Source organism: Atractosteus spatula, chromosome 25, assembly GCF_055471065.1.
Source record: "Atractosteus spatula isolate fAtrSpa1 chromosome 25, fAtrSpa1.hap1, whole genome shotgun sequence".
Lineage (NCBI taxonomy): Eukaryota > Metazoa > Chordata > Actinopteri > Semionotiformes > Lepisosteidae > Atractosteus > Atractosteus spatula.
The window spans coordinates 5,581,919-5,603,715 of record NC_142730.1 but is presented as its reverse complement, the minus strand read 5'-3'; the positions used below and the strand labels follow the sequence as shown (position 1 = coordinate 5,603,715).

At 54.6% G+C, this 21,797-nt stretch overlaps 1 protein-coding gene across 1 annotated transcript; it reads right to left on the bottom strand.

Moving 5' to 3' along the window:
- Nucleotides 1-2,115: 2,115 nt before the first annotated feature.
- efna4 (ephrin A4) lies at nucleotides 2,116-21,401 on the bottom strand (the record flags this gene model as incomplete). Its single annotated transcript, XM_088905088.1, has 5 exons — nucleotides 2,116-4,875; nucleotides 5,092-5,121; nucleotides 9,929-10,000; nucleotides 11,520-11,812; nucleotides 20,983-21,401. Coding segments are annotated over 5 exons (933 nt in total), but the record flags the coding sequence as incomplete, so codon positions are not given.
- Nucleotides 21,402-21,797: the final 396 nt, after the last annotated feature.

Here is a 21,797-nt window from a genome sequence, read left to right as displayed (position 1 = left end):
AGGTGTGAACCCTGGTGTCCTGCAGTTACAGTAGTAGTTGTAGAAGTACTAATTGTAGTAGCAGTAGTCCTGCTAGCAATTGGAACAGAAGTAGTAACAGTAGCTGTAATTTTAGCAGCAAGAGCAGTGTTAGAAGTAGCAGTTACAGTATAGTAACTGGAGCGGAGCGGTGGTACTGTGGCTCAGGATCTGCGCCTGTGGCTGGAAGGCTGCAGGTTCAAATCCTGCGGCCGGCAGAGGAATCCTACTCTGCTGGGCCCCTGAGCAAGGCCCTTCACCGCAGCTGCTCCAGGGGCGCTGTACAATGGCTGACCCTGCGCTCTGACCCCCAGCTTCTCTCCATGTCTGTGTGCCTCATGGAGAGCAAGCTGGGGTCTGCGAAAAGACAAATTCCTATTGCAAGACATTGTATCTGGCCCATACAGTGATCTGATCTGATAGTTATAATGTACTGAACCTGCTCCAGCTCTATGTGCTGCACCTCCATCTTCATCCCCAGCAGGGGGAGCCCTTGCCCCACCTTCGCAGCGTCCCGGCTGTCTGATCGGGTGAGCGGCTCAATTCAATTCAGTGTCGTATCGACCGACCAGCTCCCCCTTCTCCCGCTGGAAATCACCGCGTGTCCCGCCGGGGGGCTCGGGGGGGGGGGGGGGGCGCTGGTGGATCGATCAAAGCAAATGAAATCAAGCCAGAGGGCGACACACTCTGGCAGCTCAGGCCGACGGATTTTACACCTTCAATTACAGCTTTACAGCACTTAATACACGGCGCGGCACAGGCTTAAAAAGGTATAGGACGAGATAAACACATCAGCACGTCTCTCTATCTAGAAATCGCTCAGTTACCACCCCTCTCGGTAATCCTGCGTTAGGGCTGTCCAGCCTGTGTTCCTACAGGATGTCCAGGCCTCTCCAAGGCAGCAGAGCTCGGAGATGCTGTTAAACGGGTTCAGTTCAGCCAATAACAACATGCAGACACACAGACCAGACCCTCCAGGACCAGGACTGGACAGCCCTGCGGACACACTGACCGGCTCCTTCGGGACCAGGACTGGACAGCCCTGCAGACACACCGACCAGACCCCCGGGACCTGGACTGGACAGCCCTGCGGACACACTGACCAGCTCCTTCAGGACCAGGACTGGACAGCCCTGCAGACACATTGACTGGCTCCTTCGGGACCAGGACTGGACAGCCCTGCGGACTCACTGACCGGCCCCTCTAGGACCGAGACTGGACAGCCCTGTGGACACACTGACCTGTCCCTCTGGGACCAGGACTGGACAGCCCTGCAGACACATTGACTGGCTCCTTCGGGACCAGGACTGGACAGCCCTGCGGACTCACTGACCGGCCCCTCTAGGACCGAGACTGGACAGCCCTGTGGACACACTGACCTGTCCCTCTGGGACCAGGACTGGACAGCCCTGCAGACACACTGACCGGCCCCTCCAGGACCAGGCCTGGACAGCTATGGAGCAATTCTGACTGGCCCCTCCAGGATCAGAACTGGACCTCCTTTGTTGATGTCTATTAGTTTCTGTTCCCATGCTGGGCTGTCAATTAAACAATTAATTAAACCAAATTATTTTCTGTTTTAAACATACTGTATGAAGGATTTTTCTTAAGGTCTAGTGCAGTTGATAAGTCACAACACTCACTTCCTTGAAGACAGTTACCTATAAAATATCTCAGAGCAAGGTTAGAAGTATCACAGGTCTGCTTTTAATTGAGTAATTAATTCAGCAATGTAACAAGCGCTCACGCTGAAAGAAACCATAAGACATCGGTCTGACACCTGTCTAAGGTTTCTGATGGAGGGGTGCTTCCTAGTGCGTGATCACACTGGCTCTCACTGTTAATTAGCCCAATTATTTTCTTAATTAGGCTTATTTATATTTGTTCTTTCTTTTACATGTGCAATGATTCTGTGAAGTCAAGACAGTGCCTATAGAACCCTTCTGTCACTGGAGGGAAGAATTCGATGGATTCAGTTAATTAAGTAATTAGACTAATTAATTAGCTGAGAACCAGGCAGGAGCCAAGCCCAGAGCACACTGTGGCCTCTGACCCTGCAGCAGAGAAAAAGAGAGGGACAGAGTAACGACCACAGCGTGGATGTCAACATTTCTTTTACTGTACAGCTCCGGTTGTTTTTTTTCCCCCAGACAGCAGCTCTTCACGGAAGAGATGGAACTCTTCACCAAAATGTGAAAAAAAACAGCACAGTACAATTTAAAAAAAAAACAACAGCCAGAGAAAACAGGAAAAACAAAAACAGGTGTTCACACTGTGTGATTGCAAAGCTGGAGTGAAACCAGAGTCAAATCAGTACACAGCAGTCTGATCCACTCCAGGTTTTACAGTGCTGTCAGTCAGATTCCCAGTGCACAGCAGTCTGATCCACTCCAGGTTTTACAGTGCTGTCAGTCAGACTCCCAGTACACAGCAGTCTGATCCACTCCAGGTTTTACAGTGCTGTCAGTCAGACTCCCAGTACACAGCAGTCTGATCCACTCCAGGTTTTACAGTGCTGTCAGTCAGACTCCCAGTGCACAGCAGTCTGATCCACTCGGTTCAATTACTAGCTATAAGGCTCTTCACAATTTGCACTAATAAAGGAGAAAAGCAAACATCTAATACTATTTTAGCTCCTTAAATCTTTCTGTACAACATTATCTTCAAATAAGGCAATAAGTTTCAAAACACCTGGTGTGGCATCTCTACAAAACAAAAACCTGGAGTGAATCAGACTGCTGTGCACTGAGAGTTTGACAGACAACCACAGCACAGCTCAGTCATTATCCTTAACACAAAATCGATGCTTTTCTCTACATTTAGTTTATACCCAGACATACAACCAAATGTCTCCTGGAAATTCATAACATAAAAGACAGTGTAGCTTGCTGCAAGTGTAAAAGGTCTGCGTGTAGTTTGTCTGATCTTGTCCATTGATTGCTATTCCTTCATGTTTCGGTTTTCTTTAATCCAGTAGTTCTGTATAGAAAGAAAACAGAAGGGGTGACAGAGGGCACCCCCTGTCTTGCACCAATTTTAAACAGTGATCTTAAATTCAGAAAAACTGATGCTTCTCTCTACATTTTTCCAGAAAACCTCATCGACCTTATTTTGCTCGTCTCTCCAGATTTTGCCTGTGGAACGGCTGCTGCCACACACACACGCACACGCACACACACACACATACAGTGTTCATCGCTGTCCCCTCCTCCATTCACAATGAATAACGAGTACAAAAATAAAAGGAATTTCTCATCAGTAAAAAAACCTTTTCTGAAGCCTATTGGCTGAAATCCGCCCCTTGCCAGCTCCTCATTGGATGGAGCCCAGCAGTCCATGCGAGACCTCATTGGTCAGCACACCTATGAGTCCTGAGTGGCTCTTGTCCCATTTGAGGGCAGGGTCTATCCATCTGAAAGGTGATTGGGCCGACGGCAGAGGGAGAAGGGTTGTAGTACTGCCCAACCCACTTTAGTCAAGTTCAGTTAAGGCTGGGTCCAGTTCAGTAGAGTCCCGATCAGTTCACACTTCTGGTTAGATGAAGCCTGGCTTTGCTTGGTCCAGTTTAGCTCAGATCTGTCCAGCTACGACATGCGTCAGCCTGCCCTCAACTGAATTCACATTGGCCAGATATGGCCCAGTTTGGTCCACATCAGATCACTATGCACAGCTCTGGCTCAGGCTTTTTACAGTCCACAATGGACCTTATTTGGCCCAGTTCAGTTTAGCCCTGTTTGGCATGGTCCGGCCCAGTGGAAGAGTGTGCTGCTGCTCCAACACTCAGAAAACGCCTGAAGACGAGGGAACGAGGGAGACGGAGGGAGAACGGGGGGGAGGAGGTGAAGGGAGACAGAGTGCGTTGTGGTTTCCTTCCCAGAAACCTCCCAAACTGGATTAACAAGGCATCATGGGTTAAGACGTGAATTCCAATCCACACCCACACTCTTGACAACACTGACACTATCCAGCTGTCAGGGACAGCAGGAGACAGGCAGACAGACAGATACACAGGGTCAGGCTGGGACAGAGAGAGAGACAAGCAGTCTGTGTGTCTGAGAGACAGACAGATACACAGGGTCAGATTGGGACAGAGAGAGAGACAGGCAGCCAGTCTGTGTGTCTAAGAGACAGACAGATACAGGGGGTCAGATTGGGACAGAGAGAGAGACAGGCAGGCAGTCTGTGTGTCTGAGAGACAGACAGATACACAGGGTCAGATTGGGACAGAGAGAGAGAGACAGGCAATCTGTGTGTCTGAGAGACAGACAGATACACAGGGACAGACTGGGACAGAGAGAGAGAGACAGACAGTCTGTGTGTCTAAGAGACAGATACAGGGGGTCAGATTGGGACAGAGAGAGAGACAGGCAGCCTGTGTGTCTGAGAGACAGACAGATACACAGGGTCAGACTGGGACACAAGAGACAGAGACAGATACAGGGGGTCAGATTGGGACAGAGAGAGACAGGCAGTCTGTGTGTCTGAGAGACAGACAGATACACAGGGACAGACTGGGACAGAGAGAGATAGACAGACAGTCTGTGTGTCTAAGAGACAGACAGATACAGGGGGTCAGATTGGGACAGAGAGAGAGACAGGCAGCCTGTGTGTCTGAGAGACAGACAGATACAGGGGGTCAGACTGGGACAGGCCTGCTGTGCTGCTCAAGCTTGCTCACAGTTACAGTGTCCTGGCGTCTCTAAGGGCAGTGCTCAAGTCTCTGGGCAGCTCGTGTCCCTCACTGCCAGCAGGGAGGGATGGTGCTCCAAGACACCCACAGACAGGTGAGGAGGAGGAGCAGCAGGGTGGCTGAGCTCTTCATCACAGAAATCGCTGCACTGCGGGGTGCTGGAGTGCCTACACACAGAGCAACAGAGTGAGAGACAGACAGGTTAGGACTGGCAGAGTGACAGAGACAGGGCAGGAGAGACAGACAGGACAGGGCAGGACTGGCAGAGTGACAGAGATAGGGCAGGAGAGACAGACAGGACAGGGCAGGACTGGCAGAGTGACAGAGACAGGGCAGGAGAGACAGAGTGAGAGACGGACAGGCTGGGCAGGCAGATGACTAACCTCTTCTGACTTGAGATGTGGAGCCAGTGGCTGTGAGGAAACAGAGAGAAGGAGAGATTACTACAAGGTAATACAAAAAACAGCGACAAGCAACCACACCCTGAAACATGTGCATCACACATTAACTTCCCCACAGGGCTTCCTGTCAGCGGGAGGGAGAGGGACAAGGGACCACGAACGTCGGGTTTACGAAAGGAAGAAAGGAGAAGGGGAGAGAGGGAGAGTGCGACACAAAGAGAACGACTGAACGAGACCGAGAGACCTGCTGGAGCAGACAGGGAGAGAGACAGCGTGAAAGAGTGAGGGCTGGTGGGCTTGTCTGGGTGCCACTCTCCACAGCAGGGGGCTGGGAGTCTCAGAGCAGGAGGGCTGGCGAGACAGGGTTGGGGTGGGGGGGCTCTCTGTTCAATTCCATAAGGGATCAACAGCTGACGGTATTTAGGCACAGCGGGAGGGAGGGGGAGAGAGGGGGGTGGCTGTGGCCGCTCTGTCGAGCTCACGGCTCTGAGACACCAGGCGCTGGCCACTGGCAGGAGAGAGAGAGGGAGACAGGGCCGTGAATTTCCACGGAGAGCTGAAAACGGTCGGAATGGCTTTTCACAGCGGGAGGGAGAGACGGAGAGACAGGGAGAGAGGGAATGAGGGAGGAGAGGGACAGGGAGAGAGGGAAGAGAGAGGGAATGAGGGAGGAGAGGGACAGGGAGAGAGGGAAGAGAGAGGGAATGAGGGAGGATAGGGACAGGGAGAGAGGGAAGAGAGAGGGGATGAGGGAGGAGAGGGACAGAGAGAGAGGGGATGAGGGAGGAGAGGGACAGAGAGAGAGGGAAGAGAGAGGGAGGAGAGGGACAGGGAGAGGGAAGAGAGAGGAGAGGGACAGGGAGAGAGGGAAGAGAGAGGGAATGAGGGAGGAGAGGGACAGGGAGAAAGGGAAGAGAGAGGGAATGAGGAAGGATAGGGACAGGGAGAGAGGGAAGAGAGAGGGGATGAGGGAGGAGAGGGACAGAGAGAGAGGGGATGAGGGAGGAGAGGGACAGAGAGAGAGGGAAGAGAGAGGGAGGAGAGGGACAGGGAGAGGGACAGGGAAGAGTAGAGGGGATGAGGGAGGAGAGGGACAGGGAGAGAGGGAAGAGGTGGGGATGAGGGGGGAGAGGGAAGAGGTGGGGATGAGGGGGGAGAGGGACAGGGAGAGAGGGAAGAGAGAGGGGATGAGGGAGGAGAGGGACAGAGAGAGAGGGAAGAGAGAGGGGATGAGGGAGGAGAGGGACAGAGAGAGAGGGGATGAGGGAGGAGAGGGACAGAGAGAGAGGGGATGAGGGAGGAGAGGGACAGAGAGAGAGGGAAGAGAGAGGGGATGAGGGAGGAGAGGGACAGAGAGAGAGGGAAGAGAGAGGGGATGAGGGAGGAGAGGGACAGAGAGAGAGGGAAGAGAGAGGGGATGAGGGAGGAGAGGGACAGAGAGAGAGGGAAGAGAGAGGGAATGAGGGAGGAGAGGGACAGGGAGAGAGGGAAGAGAGAGGGAATGAGGGAGGAGAGGGACAGGGAGAGAGGGAAGAGAGAGGGAATGAGGGAGGAGAGGGACAGGGAGAGAGGGAAGAGAGAGGGGGTGAGGGAGGAGAGGGACAGAGAGAGAGGGAAGAGAGAGGGGATGAGGGAGGAGAGGGACAGAGAGAGAGGGAAGAGAGAGGGAGGAGAGGGACAGGGAGAGGGACCGGGAGAGGGACCGGGAGAGGGACCGGGAGAGGGACAGGGAGAGAGGGAAGAGTAGAGGGGATGAGGGAGGAGAGGGACAGGGAGAGAGGGAAGAGGTGGGGATGAGGGGGGAGATGGAAGAGGTGGGGATGAGGGGGGAGAGGGACAGGGAGAGACGGAATGAGGGAGAGGGGTCTGGTAAAAGACAGGAGACAAGTGTTATCTTGGGACGGATTAGTGTTGGTCTAGTGAAGACGGAGATGGAGGGATAGGAGAGACAGGACTGGCAGTGGATTGGGAGAGATTAGTCCTGCTCCGCTAACAACAAGGAGCACACAGCAGGAGAGCCAGAGGGCGGGAGAGGCGCTCCGCACAGCAGCGATTCTTAGGGAGAAGGAGAGCAGTGAGGGAGAAGGTTTTATATAGCGCCTTGCAAGTCCAAAATGACCACCCCAGGGCACTGCACCAGAATAAGACAAGTCCAGCAGGAATACGAAGAGGCTGTGGGCTGGAAGGATGACTCCTCCAGCAACACAAGGGACAAGGGAAACGTCTGGACCAGTCTTCAAAGAGCTTCCCGGGAGAGAGGAGAGACAGAGACAGGGGTCTGGAGGAGAGAGAGAGAGAGAGAGAGAGACAGGGGTCTGGAGGAGAGAGAGAGAGAGAGACAGGGGTCTGGAGGAGAGAGAGAGAGACAGAGACAGGGGTCTGGAGGAGAGAGAGAGACAGGGGTCTGGAGGAGAGAGAGAGAGAGACAGAGACAGGGGTCTGGAGGAGAGAGAGAGAGACAGAGACAGGGGTCTGGAGGAGAGAGAGAGAGACAGAGACAGGGGTCTGGAGGAGAGAGAGAGAGAGACAGAGACAGGGGTCTGGAGGAGAGAGAGAGAGAGACAGAGACAGGGGTCTGGAGGAGAGAGAGAGACAGGGGTCTGGAGGAGAGAGAGAGAGACAGAGACAGGGGTCTGGAGGAGAGAGAGAGAGACAGAGACAGGGGTCTGGAGGAGAGAGAGAGAGACAGAGACAGGGGTCTGGAGGAGAGAGAGAGAGACAGAGACAGGGGTCTGGAGGAGAGAGAGAGAGACAGAGACAGGGGTCTGGAGGAGAGAGAGAGAGAGACAGAGACAGGGGTCTGGAGGAGAGAGAGAGAGAGACAGAGACAGAGACAGGGGTCTGGAGGAGAGAGAGAGAGACAGAGACAGAGACAGGGGTCTGGAGGAGAGAGAGAGAGAGAGACAGGGGTCTGGAGGAGAGAGAGAGAGAGACAGGGGTCTGGAGGAGAGAGAGAGAGACAGAGACAGGGGTCTGGAGGAGAGAGAGAGAGAGACAGAGACAGAGACAGGGGTCTGGAGGAGAGAGAGAGAGAGACAGGGGTCTGGAGGAGAGAGAGAGAGAGACAGGGGTCTGGAGGAGAGAGAGAGACAGAGACAGGGGTCTGGAGGAGAGAGAGAGAGAGAGAGAGAGAGAGACAGGGGTCTGGAGGAGAGAGAGAGAGACAGAGACAGAGACAGGGGTCTGGAGGAGAGAGAGAGAGAGACAGGGGTCTGGAGGAGAGAGAGAGAGAGACAGGGGTCTGGAGGAGAGAGAGAGAGAGATGGTGAGGAGAGAGAGACGGGGGTCTTGAGAGAGAAAGAGAGAGAGATGGGGGTCTTGAGAGAGGAAAGAGAGAGACACACACACAGAGGGGTCTCGAGAGACACGGAGACAGCAGAGGTATCCTTGATCCAAGATTAGTGATGCTCTGCTGAAGACTGAACACTTGACACAAAGGAGCCGGAGAGGGAGTGAAGGAGGGCAAGTGAGGAGTGCGGAGGGGAAGAGGAAGATTAGTGCTGCACCAGGAACGACAGAACAGGGATGAGAGGGGGAGCGGACGGTGCTCTGGGGGACTCTGGAGGGGATTAGTCTTGCTCTAGTAAAGAGAAAGGAGGAGAGGCGAGGAGAGGGGGGAGAGGACAGACGCGCTCAGCTTGTGAAGCCCCTTTATTGAAATTCACACAAACCCCAGCACCCACTGGCGATTAACACTCATGATAAGACACGCTGGCTGAGCAGCCTGAGGTGCCGAGCTCGGGTCTCAGTCAGGGGGAATCAGACAGTGGCCAGGGCACAACGGAGGGCCCGGCACCGACAGCCTGGAGGAACTGAATCTCTTCGGTCCCGAGGAGAGAAGACAGGGGACCCAGTACAACTACTACCAATCTTCAGGGACCAGTCACCAAGTCAGCCCACTGGGCCTCAGCGTCCACTGTGAAACACCAGCCAGAGGACACAGTGGAAACAACCGGGAAGCAGCTTTTCAGTTAACAATGCAACAGGCTGGTGGGGCTGAATGTCTCCCCTTGTCTGTAACCTCTCTGACGTGACTGAGCTCCACCCCCACCGGCCCCCACAGCTGACTGAGCTCCGCCCCCGCCAACCGCCAAAGGTGACTGAGCTCCGCCCCCGCCAGCCCCCACAGGTGACTGAGCTCCGCCCCCTGCCAGCCCCCACAGCTGACTGAGCTCCAGCTCCACCTCCCCCACCAGCCCCCACAGGTGACTGAGCTCCGCCCCCGCCAGCCCCCACAGCTGACTGAGCTCCAGCTCCACCTCCCCCACCAGCCCCCACAGGTGACTGAGCTCCGCCCCCGCCAGCCGCCAAAGGTGACTGAGCTCCGCCCCCTGCCAGCCCCCACAGCTGACTGAGCTCCGCCCCCGCCAGCCCCCACAGGTGACTGAGCTCCGCCCCCGCCAGCCCCCACAGCTGACTGAGCTCCAGCTCCACCTCCCCCACCAGCCCCCACAGGTGACTGAGCTCCACCCCCGCCAGCCCCCACAGGTGACTGAGCTCCAGCTCCACCTCCCCCACCAGCCCCCACAGGTGACTGAGCTCCGCCCACGCCAGCCCCCACAGGTGACTGAGCTCCGCCCACGCCAGCCCCCACAGGTGACTGAGCTCCAGCTCCACCTCCCCCACCAGCCCCCACAGGTGACTGAGCTCCGCCCACGCCAGCCCCCACAGGTGACTGAGCTCCGCCCCCACAGGTGACTGAGCTCCTCCCCCACAGGTGAGCGATCGGAGGGAGAATCCGATAGTGACAGAAGGGTGAAGACAGCTGGGAGAAGGATGGAGGGAGTGTGAAAGAAGGGAGGGGGAGGAGTGTACTCACTGGTGGCACAGCACACAGACACCCGCAGTCTGAGACAGCGCTGCCCAGGTGGACTCTCCTCAGAGGGGACAGCTGGAAATAAACACCCTGCGTCAATACGAGGCAATCAATAATCAATTCTGTACACACCAGCTAGTCCACCACACTAGTCAGGCCTGCATAATCAGTAAAACTGAGCAGACACGTGTGATCAATAATCTATAAATGTAGTCTATTATGTAGTCTGTCCGTCACACCCAGACTGTGTAATAGACACTGTCAATAGTCTATATTGGACAATCAATCTATAAAAGATACGAACTGTATAAACACTGTGTAATCAATAGTGTCTAATAGACAATGTCAGCATCACAGAGTATGAAATCAATAATCTATAATAGACACACTATGCCAATAGTGTAGATGGTGGAAGCAATCTATAACAGATACTCGCTGTGTTAACAGCAAAGACTGTGTAATCGATAGTGTCTAATAGACACTTTAATGCTCTTCCAAGAGGAAAAACAATCTGAACAATTTCAAGAGTCATTTTCCTTCAGCTCTCGTTAAGAAGTCTCTCATATGACTAACTGATGAAAAAATAACTAGACAAGTCTGCCCTCGCACAGCCCTGCCTCCGTTAACTCAAGACACGCAGTCTCCACGGGTCCTTCAAAAGACACAGTTAGCAGAGCCGCAGAGGAACAGGGGGGGAGGCAGGAGGCAGGCTAATCTGAAGCACTGAAACACAGGAACACTGTCATCTGGCCCAGACCACAGCAGCACGAGACATCTGTCTCTCTGTGGCTTTCTAGACCAGAGCAGAGAGAAGAGAGGAACCACAGTTCAACTATCTTCACATTCACACTCCTTCATCATCATCAGAGCTATAGAGTCACTGTACAGACACTCAGTCCAGCTCCTCTGTATCTTCACATGAACACTCCTTCATCATCATCAGAGCTATAGAGTCACTGTACAGACACTCAGTCCAGCTCCTCTGTATCTTCACATGAACACTCCTTCATCATCATCAGAGCTGGAGAGTCACTGTACAGACACTCAGTCCAGCTCCTCTGTATCTTCACATGAACACTCCTTCATCATCATCAGAGCTGGAGAGTCACTGTAAAGTCTGAGTGTGGTGGTTGTCTCTATACGGGGTGTATCAGTGTGTGTGTATGGTATAGTCTCTGCAGTGTGTGTGTGTGTGTGTGTGTGTGTGTGTGTGTGTGTGTGGTCTAGTCTCTATGCAGTGTGTGCATGGTCTAGTCTCTATGCAGTGTGCGTCAGTGTGTGTGTGTGGTCTAGTCTCTATGCAGTGTGCGTCAGTGTGTGTGTAGGTGTGTGTGGTATAGTCTCTATGCAGCGTGTGTGTCAATGTGTGTGAATGGTATAGTCTGTGTGTCTGTGTGTCTGTGTGTCTGTGTGTCTGTGTGGGGTACAGTCTCTCTGCAGTGTGTGTGCCTCAGTGACAGCCTGCCCAGATGTGCAGATGGTGATTGCCCAGACCTGCTGCGGTCTGCTGGACTTCCTGTCTCTGACAGGCAGGGAGGAGCTGGGGCAGACAGGGGTCAGCAGCAGACAGTGGAGGACGGAGGGGCGCACTCACAGATGTAGTAGTACTCCTGTCCCGGCTGGAACTCGAAGCCCAGAGAGAAGGGCGTGAAGAGCTGGATCTTCTCGGAGAAGCGGACCGGCCCGTGGGGGGCGAAGGGCCGGCTGCACTCCCAGCGCTTGAAGGCGCCCCGACTCTCCTGGCACCTGCGGTACCCCTCGGCGCTCACCAGGTACAGGGTGAAGGACTCCGTGCTCTCGGGGGGCGTGCTGGGGGGGTAATGAGGGCAGAAGATGTCCAGGTAGTCGTTGATGTTCACCTGGACGGAGTGATCTCCCCGTGCCAACCTGAGCAGTCAGGGAGAGACAGGAAATACCCCATCACTAACCAGCACCAGATCTGGAACCTTCTGCAAATCCTGACTATCAATCATGACTCATGAATGAGATACAAGCTCATTGAGGACATACCCAATTAATAATCAATAACCAACATTGGATACTACTGTCTGCATATCCTAAAAACAGCACCGAGAGAACCACAGCTGTCTCTCTCCTCTCCCCCTGAATTCACACACTGACACACCCCTGACTGGACTGGAGACACTGCTGTCCCTCTCCTCTCACACTCCCCCTGAATTCACACACTGACACCCCCCTGACTGGACTGGAGACACTGCTGTCCCTCTCCTCACACTGACACACCCCTGACTGGACTGGAGACACTGCTGTCCCTCTCCTCTCACACTGCCCCTGAATTCACACACTGACACCCCCCTGACTGGACTGGAGACACTGCTGTCCCTCTCCTCTCACACTCCCCCTGAATTCACACACTGACACACCCCTGACTGGACTGGAGACACTGCTGTCCCTCTCCTCTCACACTGCCCCTGAATTCACACACTGACACCCCCCTGACTGGACTGGAGACACTGCTGTCCCTCTCCTCTCACACTCCCCCTGAATTCACACACTGACACACCCCTGACTGGACTGGAGACACTGCTGTCCCTCTCCTCTCACACTGCCCCTGAATTCTCACACTGACACCCCCCTGACTGGACTGGAGACACTGCTGTCCCTCTCCTCTCACACTCCCCCTGAATTCACACACTGACACACCCCTGACTGGACTGGAGACACTGCTGTCCCTCTCCTCTCACACTGCCCCTGAATTCACACACTGACACCCCCCTGACTGGACTGGAGACACTGCTGTCCCTCTCCTCTCACACTCCCCCTGAATTCACACACTGACACACCCCTGACTGGACTGGAGACACTGCTGTCCCTCTCCTCTCACACTGCCCCTGAATTCACACACTGACACCCCCCTGACTGGACTGGAGACACTGCTGTCCCTCTCCTCTCACACTCCCCCTGAATTCACACACTGACACACCCCTGACTGGACTGGAGACACTGCTGTCCCTCTCCTCTCACACTGCCCCTGAATTCACACACTGACACCCCCCTGACTGGACTGGAGACACTGCTGTCCCTCTCCTCTCACACTCCCCCTGAATTCACACACTGACACACCCCTGACTGGACTGGAGACACTGCTGTCCCTCTCCTCTCACACTGCCCCTGAATTCACACACTGACACACCCCTGACTGGACTGGAGACACTGCTGTCCCCCTCCTCTCACACTGCCCCTGAATTCACACACTGACACACCCCTGACTGGACTGGAGACACTGCTGTCCCTCTCCTCTCACACTGCCCCTGAATTCTCACACTGACACACCCCTGACTGGACTGGAGACACTGCTAGAGACACTGCTGTCCCTCTCCTCTCACACTCCCCTGACTGGACTGGAGACACTGCTGTCCCTCTCCTCTCACACACCCCTGACTGGACTGGAGACACTGCTGTCCCTCTCCTCTCACACTGCCCCTGAATTCACACACTGACACCCCCCTGACTGGACTGGAGACACTGCTGTCCCTCTCCTCTCACACACCCCTGACTGGACTGGAGACACTGCTGTCCCTCTCCTCTCACACTGCCCCTGAATTCTCACACTGACACACCCCTGACTGGACTGGAGACACTGCTAGAGACACTGCTGTCCCTCTCCTCTCACACTCCCCTGAATTCTCATACTGACACCCCCCTGACTGGACTGGAGACACTGCTGTCCCTCTCCTCTCACACTGCCCCGGAATTCACACTTTGACACACCCCTGACTGGACTGGAGACACTGCTGTCCCTCTCCTCTCGCATAGAGACACTGCTGTCCCTCTCCTCTCAGAAGCAGCACCCGAAGCTCTCATGTCGTCTGGAGTGAATTTGTGTGTGAAGACGTGCAGGATGGAGGGAGAGAGGTGAGGGGTCTGTGTTAATTGCTGTCCTAGCTCCTTCCTCCAGCAGGGTGTGCAGGGACGTCTTCAGAAGCTATCAGCAGGCATCGGTGCTGGAGATTAGTGAAGCTCAACCAGACTGCGAGACACGCAGAGCGAGGGGGAGGCGGGGGGGAGACGAGGCTGAGGTGTGTGCTCTTCATGCTTGCTGGCTTCCTCCTTCCCCGGACGCCCATTATTCTGACCCCCCATGGAGATCCGACCCCCCCCCCATCATCGGCCAATCAGAGAGCCCCGTGCCCCGCCCTGGCCAGGCACACAGGAAACTGGCACTGTCTGTGAGCTGTGGGGCAGATCATACAGAGCAGGGCTGGGGGGAGGGGAGAGGAGAACCCGGGGGGGGGGAGGAAGAGAGAGGAGCAGAAAGAGAGGGAGAGGAGAACCCGGGGGGGGGGGGAGAAAGAGAGAGGAGCAGAAAGAGAGGGAGAGGAGAACCCGAGGGGGGAGAAAGAGAGAGGAGCAGAAAGAGAGGGAGAGGAGAATCAGGGGAGAAAGAGAGAGGAGCAGAAAGAGAGGGAGAGGAGCAGAAAGAGAGGGAGAGGAGAACCCGGGTGGGGGGATAAAGAGAGAGGAGCAGAAAGAGAGGGAGAGGAGAACCCGGAGGGGGGGGGGAGAGAAAGAGAGAGGAGCAGAAAGAGAGGGAGAGGAGAATCAGGGGAGAAAGAGAGAGGAGTAGAAAGAGAGGGAGAGGAGAATCAGGGGAGAAAGAGAGAGGAGCAGAAAGAGAGGGAGAGGAGGAGATAGAAGAATTGGGAGAAAGGGAGAGGAGGATCAGAGTGTGAGGGAGAAAGGGAAAGAGGAGGCGAGGGGGGAGGGGAGAAAGGCCGGAGAACAGAGGGAGAGAATGTGCTTGAGTGTCAGAGGAGCAGGCGAGGAAGAGCGCGTCAGCACACAGCTCGCAGGTCCCCCACAGCCACCCCTTTCTGAAGACCCCTCAATCCAGCACACCTGTTCCCCTAGAGACCCCCGGCCTTCAGAGCAGGAGGTCGTTCCTGTGTCTGAATCACCTGCCTTGACACTGATCAGTCACTGGTCACCCCCAAATCCCACAGGAACGGGGCACCGAGAGCAGGGCAGACGACTGGTGCGTCCAGCTGTCTGTACCCATTGAGCTCTCCACCAGCCTGGCCATAGCTGGAGACCCTGCAAGGGAGCTATGAAGAGCTACAGATCAGCCTGCAGCTCGGTGACCAACTGATCAGAGATAGCAGTGTGCACCGTACAGGAGGCGATCAGTGATCAATAACCATAGAGTGACACACCAGCAGTGGGCGCAGTACAGGAGGTGATCAGTGATCAATAACCATAGAGTGACACACCAGCAGTGTGCACAGTACAGGAGGTGATCAGTGATCAATAACCACAGCCAGGCACTCTGAGGTCTCCTGGAGATGACACCAGCAGTGTGCGTAATACAGGGCCTCACCAGCGCTGAGCTGATTAATTGAGTCATGCATCATTAGGTAACGGAAACGCCGGGATAAACGGTTATTGATCAGTCATGGGCGCTGATAGCAGCTTGTCTAACTACCCAATCAGCACGGAAACATCGCTGAGCTGATAGCCTGCCAGCTAAGACTGATCACAGGCACTTACCTGTGTGCTGCACAGAGCCTTTCTCCCTCTCAGTGTGGGCTAGTGGTTAGAGCTGAGAGACTGGGAGAGAGAGAGAGGGAGGCAGTGTGGGCTAGTGGTTAGAGCTGAGGCACTGGGAGAGAGAGAGGGAGTGTTGGCTAGTGGTTAGAGCTGAGAGACTGGGAGAGAGAGAGAGAGGCAGTGTGGGCTAGTGGTTAGAGCTGAGGCACTGGGGGGGAGAGAGAGTGAGGCAGTGTGGGCTAGTGGTTAGAGCTGAGGCACTGGGAGGGGGGGGGGCAGTGTGGGCTAGTAGTAGTTAGTAGTAACAGTAGCAGTACTAGTAATAGATGTTATAATAGCAGCAATAGAAGTTATAGTAATAGTACTGGCACTAGCTATAGTAACAGTAGTGGTAACAGTACCAGCAGCAGGAATAGTAACAGCAGCAGTAGAGGTTATAGTTATAGTAATATTACTGACACTAGCTATAGTAACAGTACTAGCAGTAGGGACAGTGACAGCAGCAGTAGATGTTATAGTTATAGTAATCGTACTGACACTAGCTATAGTAACAGTACAAGCAGTAGGGACAGTAACAGCAGCAGTAGAGGTTATAGTTATAGTAATAGTACTGACACTAGCTATAGTAACAGTACTAGCAGTAGGGACAGTAACAGCAGCAGCAGTAGATGTTATAGTTATAGTAATAGTACTGGCACTAGCTATGGTAACAGTGTTAGTGGTAGCTACAGTAACAAGTGAAGTAGCAGTGACAACTATCACCAGCACCAGCGCTAGTAGTAACAGTGGCGGCAGCTGTAGAATTATTTTAAAACCATTAGCTGAAATGTACAGCCAAGCTAGTCAATGGAGACAAGCTGCTCTCCGCACGTTTCACCACTTTTCAGAAAACATGAAAAGGTAATTACTGCTCCGGGGAAACCAGCCTGACGAGCAGCTTATCCTGCGAGTTCAAGTTCAGGCCTGACTCAAGTCTCTCCCTGCCACTACAGCTCAGAGTAAACATGCAGTAATTACACTCTGCTGGGAAAACACAGCACAGCACAATGTGAGTATAGTACAGTACACCACAATTTAAAAGTGTCTCAGCTCTAACCACTAGCCCACACTGCCTCCCTCTCTCTCAGCTCTAACCACTAGCCCACACTGCCTCCCTCTCTCTCAGCTCTAACCACTAGCCCACACTGCCTCCCTCTCTCTCTCTCCCAGTGTCTCAGCTCTATCCATGAGCCCACACTGCCTCCCTCTCTCTCTCTCCCAGTGTCTCAGCTCTATCCACGAGCCCACACTGGCTCCCTCCCCTCTCTCTCTCCCAGTGCCTCAGCTCTAGTAGAGGGTGAGGGCGAGGAGGCAAGCGAGGGAGCGAGAGATTGAGAGAAAGTACATTGCTTCCCAGAGGGCCCGAGTGATTCAGTGCCATCCCCCCCCCCGCCCAGCCATCCTTCCATCACACAGGCGGGGGAGTGGAGGCAGCTGACGGAACGGCCCTGAGCCGCTGGAGCGAGAGAGAACGGCGGAGGGAGGGAGGAGGGGCTCTCTCTCACTCCTGTGCACCTCTGCATCCCTGTCTACTGGCAGAGGACAGGAGTGTGTGCGAGGGAGAGGGGGACAGAGAGGAAGAGAGGGGGTGGGGGGGCGCGGGGCTGTGATCACTCGGGGAGCAGCGAGGCGACACTAAGTGGACTGATCTCTGTTTATTTAAGAACTTTCACGGTCACTGCAACTCAGACCCCAGAGACATGCCTGCCCCTCCTCTCCCTCTCTTTCCCCTCTCCCCCTCCTCCCTCCACTCCTTCCTGCTGAGGGCAGACCCTGCAGCTCTCATGAGGATGAAGGAGTGTTAATGTGAAGATACAGAGGAGCTGGACTGAGTGTCTGTACAGTGACTCTACAGCTCTGATGATGATGAAGGAGTGTTAATGTGAAGATACAGAGGAGCTGGACTGAGTGTCTCTACAGTTACTCTACAGCTCTGATGATGATGAAGGAGTGTTCATGTGAAGATACAGAGGAGCTGGACTGAGTGTCTCTACAGTTACTCTACAGCTCTGATGATGATGAAGGAGTGTTCATGTGAAGATACAGAGGAGCTGGACTGAGTGTCTCTACAGTTATTCTACAGCTCTGATGATGATGAAGGAGTGTTCATGTGAAGATACAGAGGAGCTGGACTGAGTGTCTCTACAGTTACTCTCCAGCTCTGATGATGATGAAGGAGTGTTAGTGTGAAGATACAGAGGAGCTGGACTGAGTGTCTCTACAGTTACTCTCCAGCTCTGATGATGATGAAGGAGTGTTAGTGTGAAGATACAGAGGAGCTGGACTGAGTGTCTCTACAGTTACTCTCCAGCTCTGATGATGATGAAGGAGTGTTAATGTGAAGATACAGAGGAGCTGGACTGAGTGTCTGTACAGTGACTCTACAGCTCTGATGATGATGAAGGAGTGTTCATGTGAAGATACAGAGGAGCTGGACTGAGTGTCTGTACAGTGACTCTACAGCTCTGATGATGATGAAGGAGTGTTCATGTGAAGATACAGAGGAGCTGGACTGAGTGTCTGTACAGTGACTCTACAGCTCTGATGATGATGAAGGAGTGTTCATGTGAAGATACAGAGGAGCTGGACTGAGTGTCTGTACAGTTACTCTACAGCTCTGATGATGATGAAGGAGTGTCCATGTGAAGATACAGAGGAGCTGGACTGAGTGTCTGTACAGTGACTCTACAGCTCTGATGATGATGAAGGAGTGTTCATGTGAAGATACAGAGGAGCTGGACTGAGTGTCTGTACAGTGACTCTACAGCTCTGATGATGATGAAGGAGTGTTAGTGTGAAGATACAGAGGAGCTGGACTGAGTGTCTCTACAGTTACTCTCCAGCTCTGATGATGATGAAGGAGTGTTAGTGTGAAGATACAGAGGAGCTGGACTGAGTGTCTGTACAGTTACTCTACAGCTCTGATGATGATGAAGGAGTGTTCATGTGAAGATACAGAGGAGCTGGACTGAGTGTCTGTACAGTTACTCTCCAGCTCTGATAGCGATTCTGAATCCATAAATTCTTCAAGTCAGCAGCTGACCTTCTCTGCAGGAAAAGACATTATTCCGAATGAATGGATGCAAGAAAGCGAGCAGGAGAGGGATGGGAAATGCATTACTGGGATTCCTAACGGGAAAACCCAGAGTCCAAGGCAAGAGCGGACGTGGGTTCAGCCCGAGTGGGGTTTGAGGGCCGCAGAGACCACTGTGGTCCCCAGAACCCCCACACACTCTCCTACTGAAAGACGAAAGGTCACCGAGCCAGCCAGTCAGCAAGGCTGTAATTATCCTGTACAGGTGTGCTCAGTGTGCAGGAAGGATCTCACTAAAGCAGTTGACTAATGATCTGTTTCAACATCAAAACTGGGTGGAAGCAAGACGGACCAACATCTGTCTTACAGTCACGACACGGGAGAGAGGAATTCGAGAGCCAGTTTCGCCCTGCGCCCCTGGTGTGGCGAGAGAGACGTCGTAGCGCATGTGTGTCAGGCAGAGGACCCGTCACAAAAACACAGCTGAGCTGATATGGCACAACAACTATCCCGGTGCACAGCAGTCTGATCCACTTCAGGTTTTACACTGGTGTCAGTCAGACTCCCAGTGCACAGCAGTCTGATCCACTCCAGGTTTTACAGTGCATACAGACTCCCAGTGCACAGCAGTCTGATCCACTCCAGGATTTACAGTGCTGTCAGTCAGACTCCCAGTGCACAGCAGTCTAATCCACTCCAGGATTTACAGTGCTGTCAGTCAGACTCCCAGTGCACGGCAGTCTGATCCACTCCAGGTTTTACTACTAATGTTCTCCTGGAGCCTTTCAAAGTGCAGAAAACAGTAAAAGGAAGTCGGTGTGAACTCTCTCCAGAACGGCAGAGCAGGGAGTTGCAGGGAGACTCCCGTTTCTGGAATGACCTCTCACCTCCTTGCCAGGGAAAAACATTGACGGAGTGAGATCTGGACTTCAGCCTGCAGCACGTGCCTGCTGCGCCCACCAGCACCCACACGAGGACAGGAGTGCTGGGCATGGGCTGACTGTGACCCAGGCTCACTCAGTACAACAGAGACTCCTGCTCCCACGACTGTAGAACCAGCCCGGTGCTGGACTGGGCCCAGGGCTGCGTGTGGATCAGAGGCTTAAAGACTTGCAGTCAGGGAGCAGTGAACTGACACGGTGCTGGACTGGGCCCAGGGCTGCAGAACCAGCTCTGAGCTGGACTGGGCCCAGGACCGTGTCAGGAGAACCGTCAGGCCAAGCTGGGCTGTTCATGTCCCAGAGCCAGAAATCACTGCTCCTCGCTGCCTGAGTCACTGGCTGGAGGCCAGGGAGCAAAGATCTGAGACTGGAGCCAAACCCACAGCACACCAGACTGGCTGGACAAGTCCAGTCACCCTGCGTCACCCGGCGGTTCCCGAGAACGCCAGGCGTGCCAGGGGCTCTGCTGACAGGGGGTGTGTCCCCGGACCACCGAGATTCCACCACAAGATCCTGAGCGCTGGGCGCTGAGACACATGTATGCCTGCTGCCTAATAACCCCCAGACTGGTTACCACTGTTACTACTGCACGCTGCAGCGCAGGGCTCCACTGTTACTACTGCACCCTCCAGCTCAGAGCACCACTGTTACTACTGCACCCTCCAGCGCAGGGCTCCACTGTTAGTACTGCACGCTCCAGCGCAGGGCTCCACTGTTACTACTGCACCCTCCAGCGCATTGCTCCACTGTTACTACTGCACCCTCCAGCTCAGAGCACCACTGTTACTACTGCACGCTCCAGCGCAGGGCTCCACTGTTACTACTGCACGCTCCAGCGCAGGGCTCCACTGTTACTACTGCACGCTCCAGCTCAGGGCTCCACTGTTACTACTGCACGCTCCAGCGCAGGGCTCCACTGTTACTACTGCACCCTCCAGCTCAGGGCACCACTGTTACTACTGCACGCTCCAGCGCAGGGCTCCACTGTTACTACTGCACCCTCCAGCTCAGAGCACCACTGTTACTACTGCACGCTCCAGAGCAGGGCTCCACTGTTACTACTGCACCCTCCAGCTCAGAGCGCCACTGTTACTACTGCACGCTCCAGCTCAGAGCACCACTGTTACTATTGCACGCTGCAGCGCAGGGCTCCACTGTTACTACTGCACGCTGCAGCGCAGGGCTCCACTGTTACTACTGCACGCTGCAGCGCAGGGCTCCACTGTTACTACTGCACGCTCCAGCTCAGAGCACCAGTTACTACTGCACCCTCCAGCTCAGAGCACTAGTTACTACTGCACCCTCCAGCTCAGAGCACCAGTTACTACTGCACCCTCCAGCTCAGAGCACCAGTTACTAGGCTCCACTGTTACTACTGCACGCTCCAGCGCAGGGCTCCACTGTTACTACTGCACGCTCCAGCGCATGGCTCCACTGTTACTACTGCACACTCGCCACTCTGAAATGTCACTCATTCGCGGTGACCTGAGCTCCGATCGGCGCTCTCCCCACACGGCCCGTACCAGGAGTCCTACCTGGCGTTGCTGCTGTTCCAGTGCACCGCCTGCCTCAGGCCCCCCGCTGTCGCCAGCAGCTCCAGAGCGAGGGCGAGTCTCCACAGCATCCAGACTCCGGGGCGGCGGGGACAGCTCATCTCGCCTGCCGGCGCCGGGCGGCTACAGCGCGCTGCTCGGGTCCGTACTTTGGGGGAGGGGGCTGGGAATCTCGCCTCCACGCAGGTAACCGTGCAAAGAGAAATACCTCCGTCCGCGCATGCACGAGTAATGAAAAAAAAAAGGTGTTTTCCTCTGGATTCTCTCACCCCCCTCCCCGCAAAAAAACACAAGAAAACAACAGCCCTGATTTCCTGAATCGCCCACTTCCTAAAGACCTGCAGCGGTCCGGAGAAGTTCCGAGAAGTTTTCTGCTCGCTCCGACTCACAGCGCCGTCACATCACCGCAGGGGGGCTCGCTCCCGGTCGCTCTCCCGGCACAAAGAGGGAGAAAGTTTGGGAAAAGTCTTCCCACCCTGCCTCTCCAGTCTTCCAGTCTTCCAGTCTGCCCAATCTGCCCAGTCCGTCCCCTCGGGCTGGTCCGCCTTCTCCGCTGCGGTGATTCCACGGCACGAGCTGGGAAGCGAACCCGGCGCAGGGCAGGAGTTTTGGGACAGAGGGTGTGTGGAGGAGGAGAAGGAGGAGGGAGGCGGGGGGGGGCAGGTCTCGCCCGGGCTGGGAAGGAGGGCCCCTCCCCTCCCGAGACGTCAGCCAATCAGGGCGCGGGAAAGGAGAGAGGTGCGCATTCCTGAGCTCGTTTAAAAACAACAACTCCGACAGGTTGATTTATTCCCGGG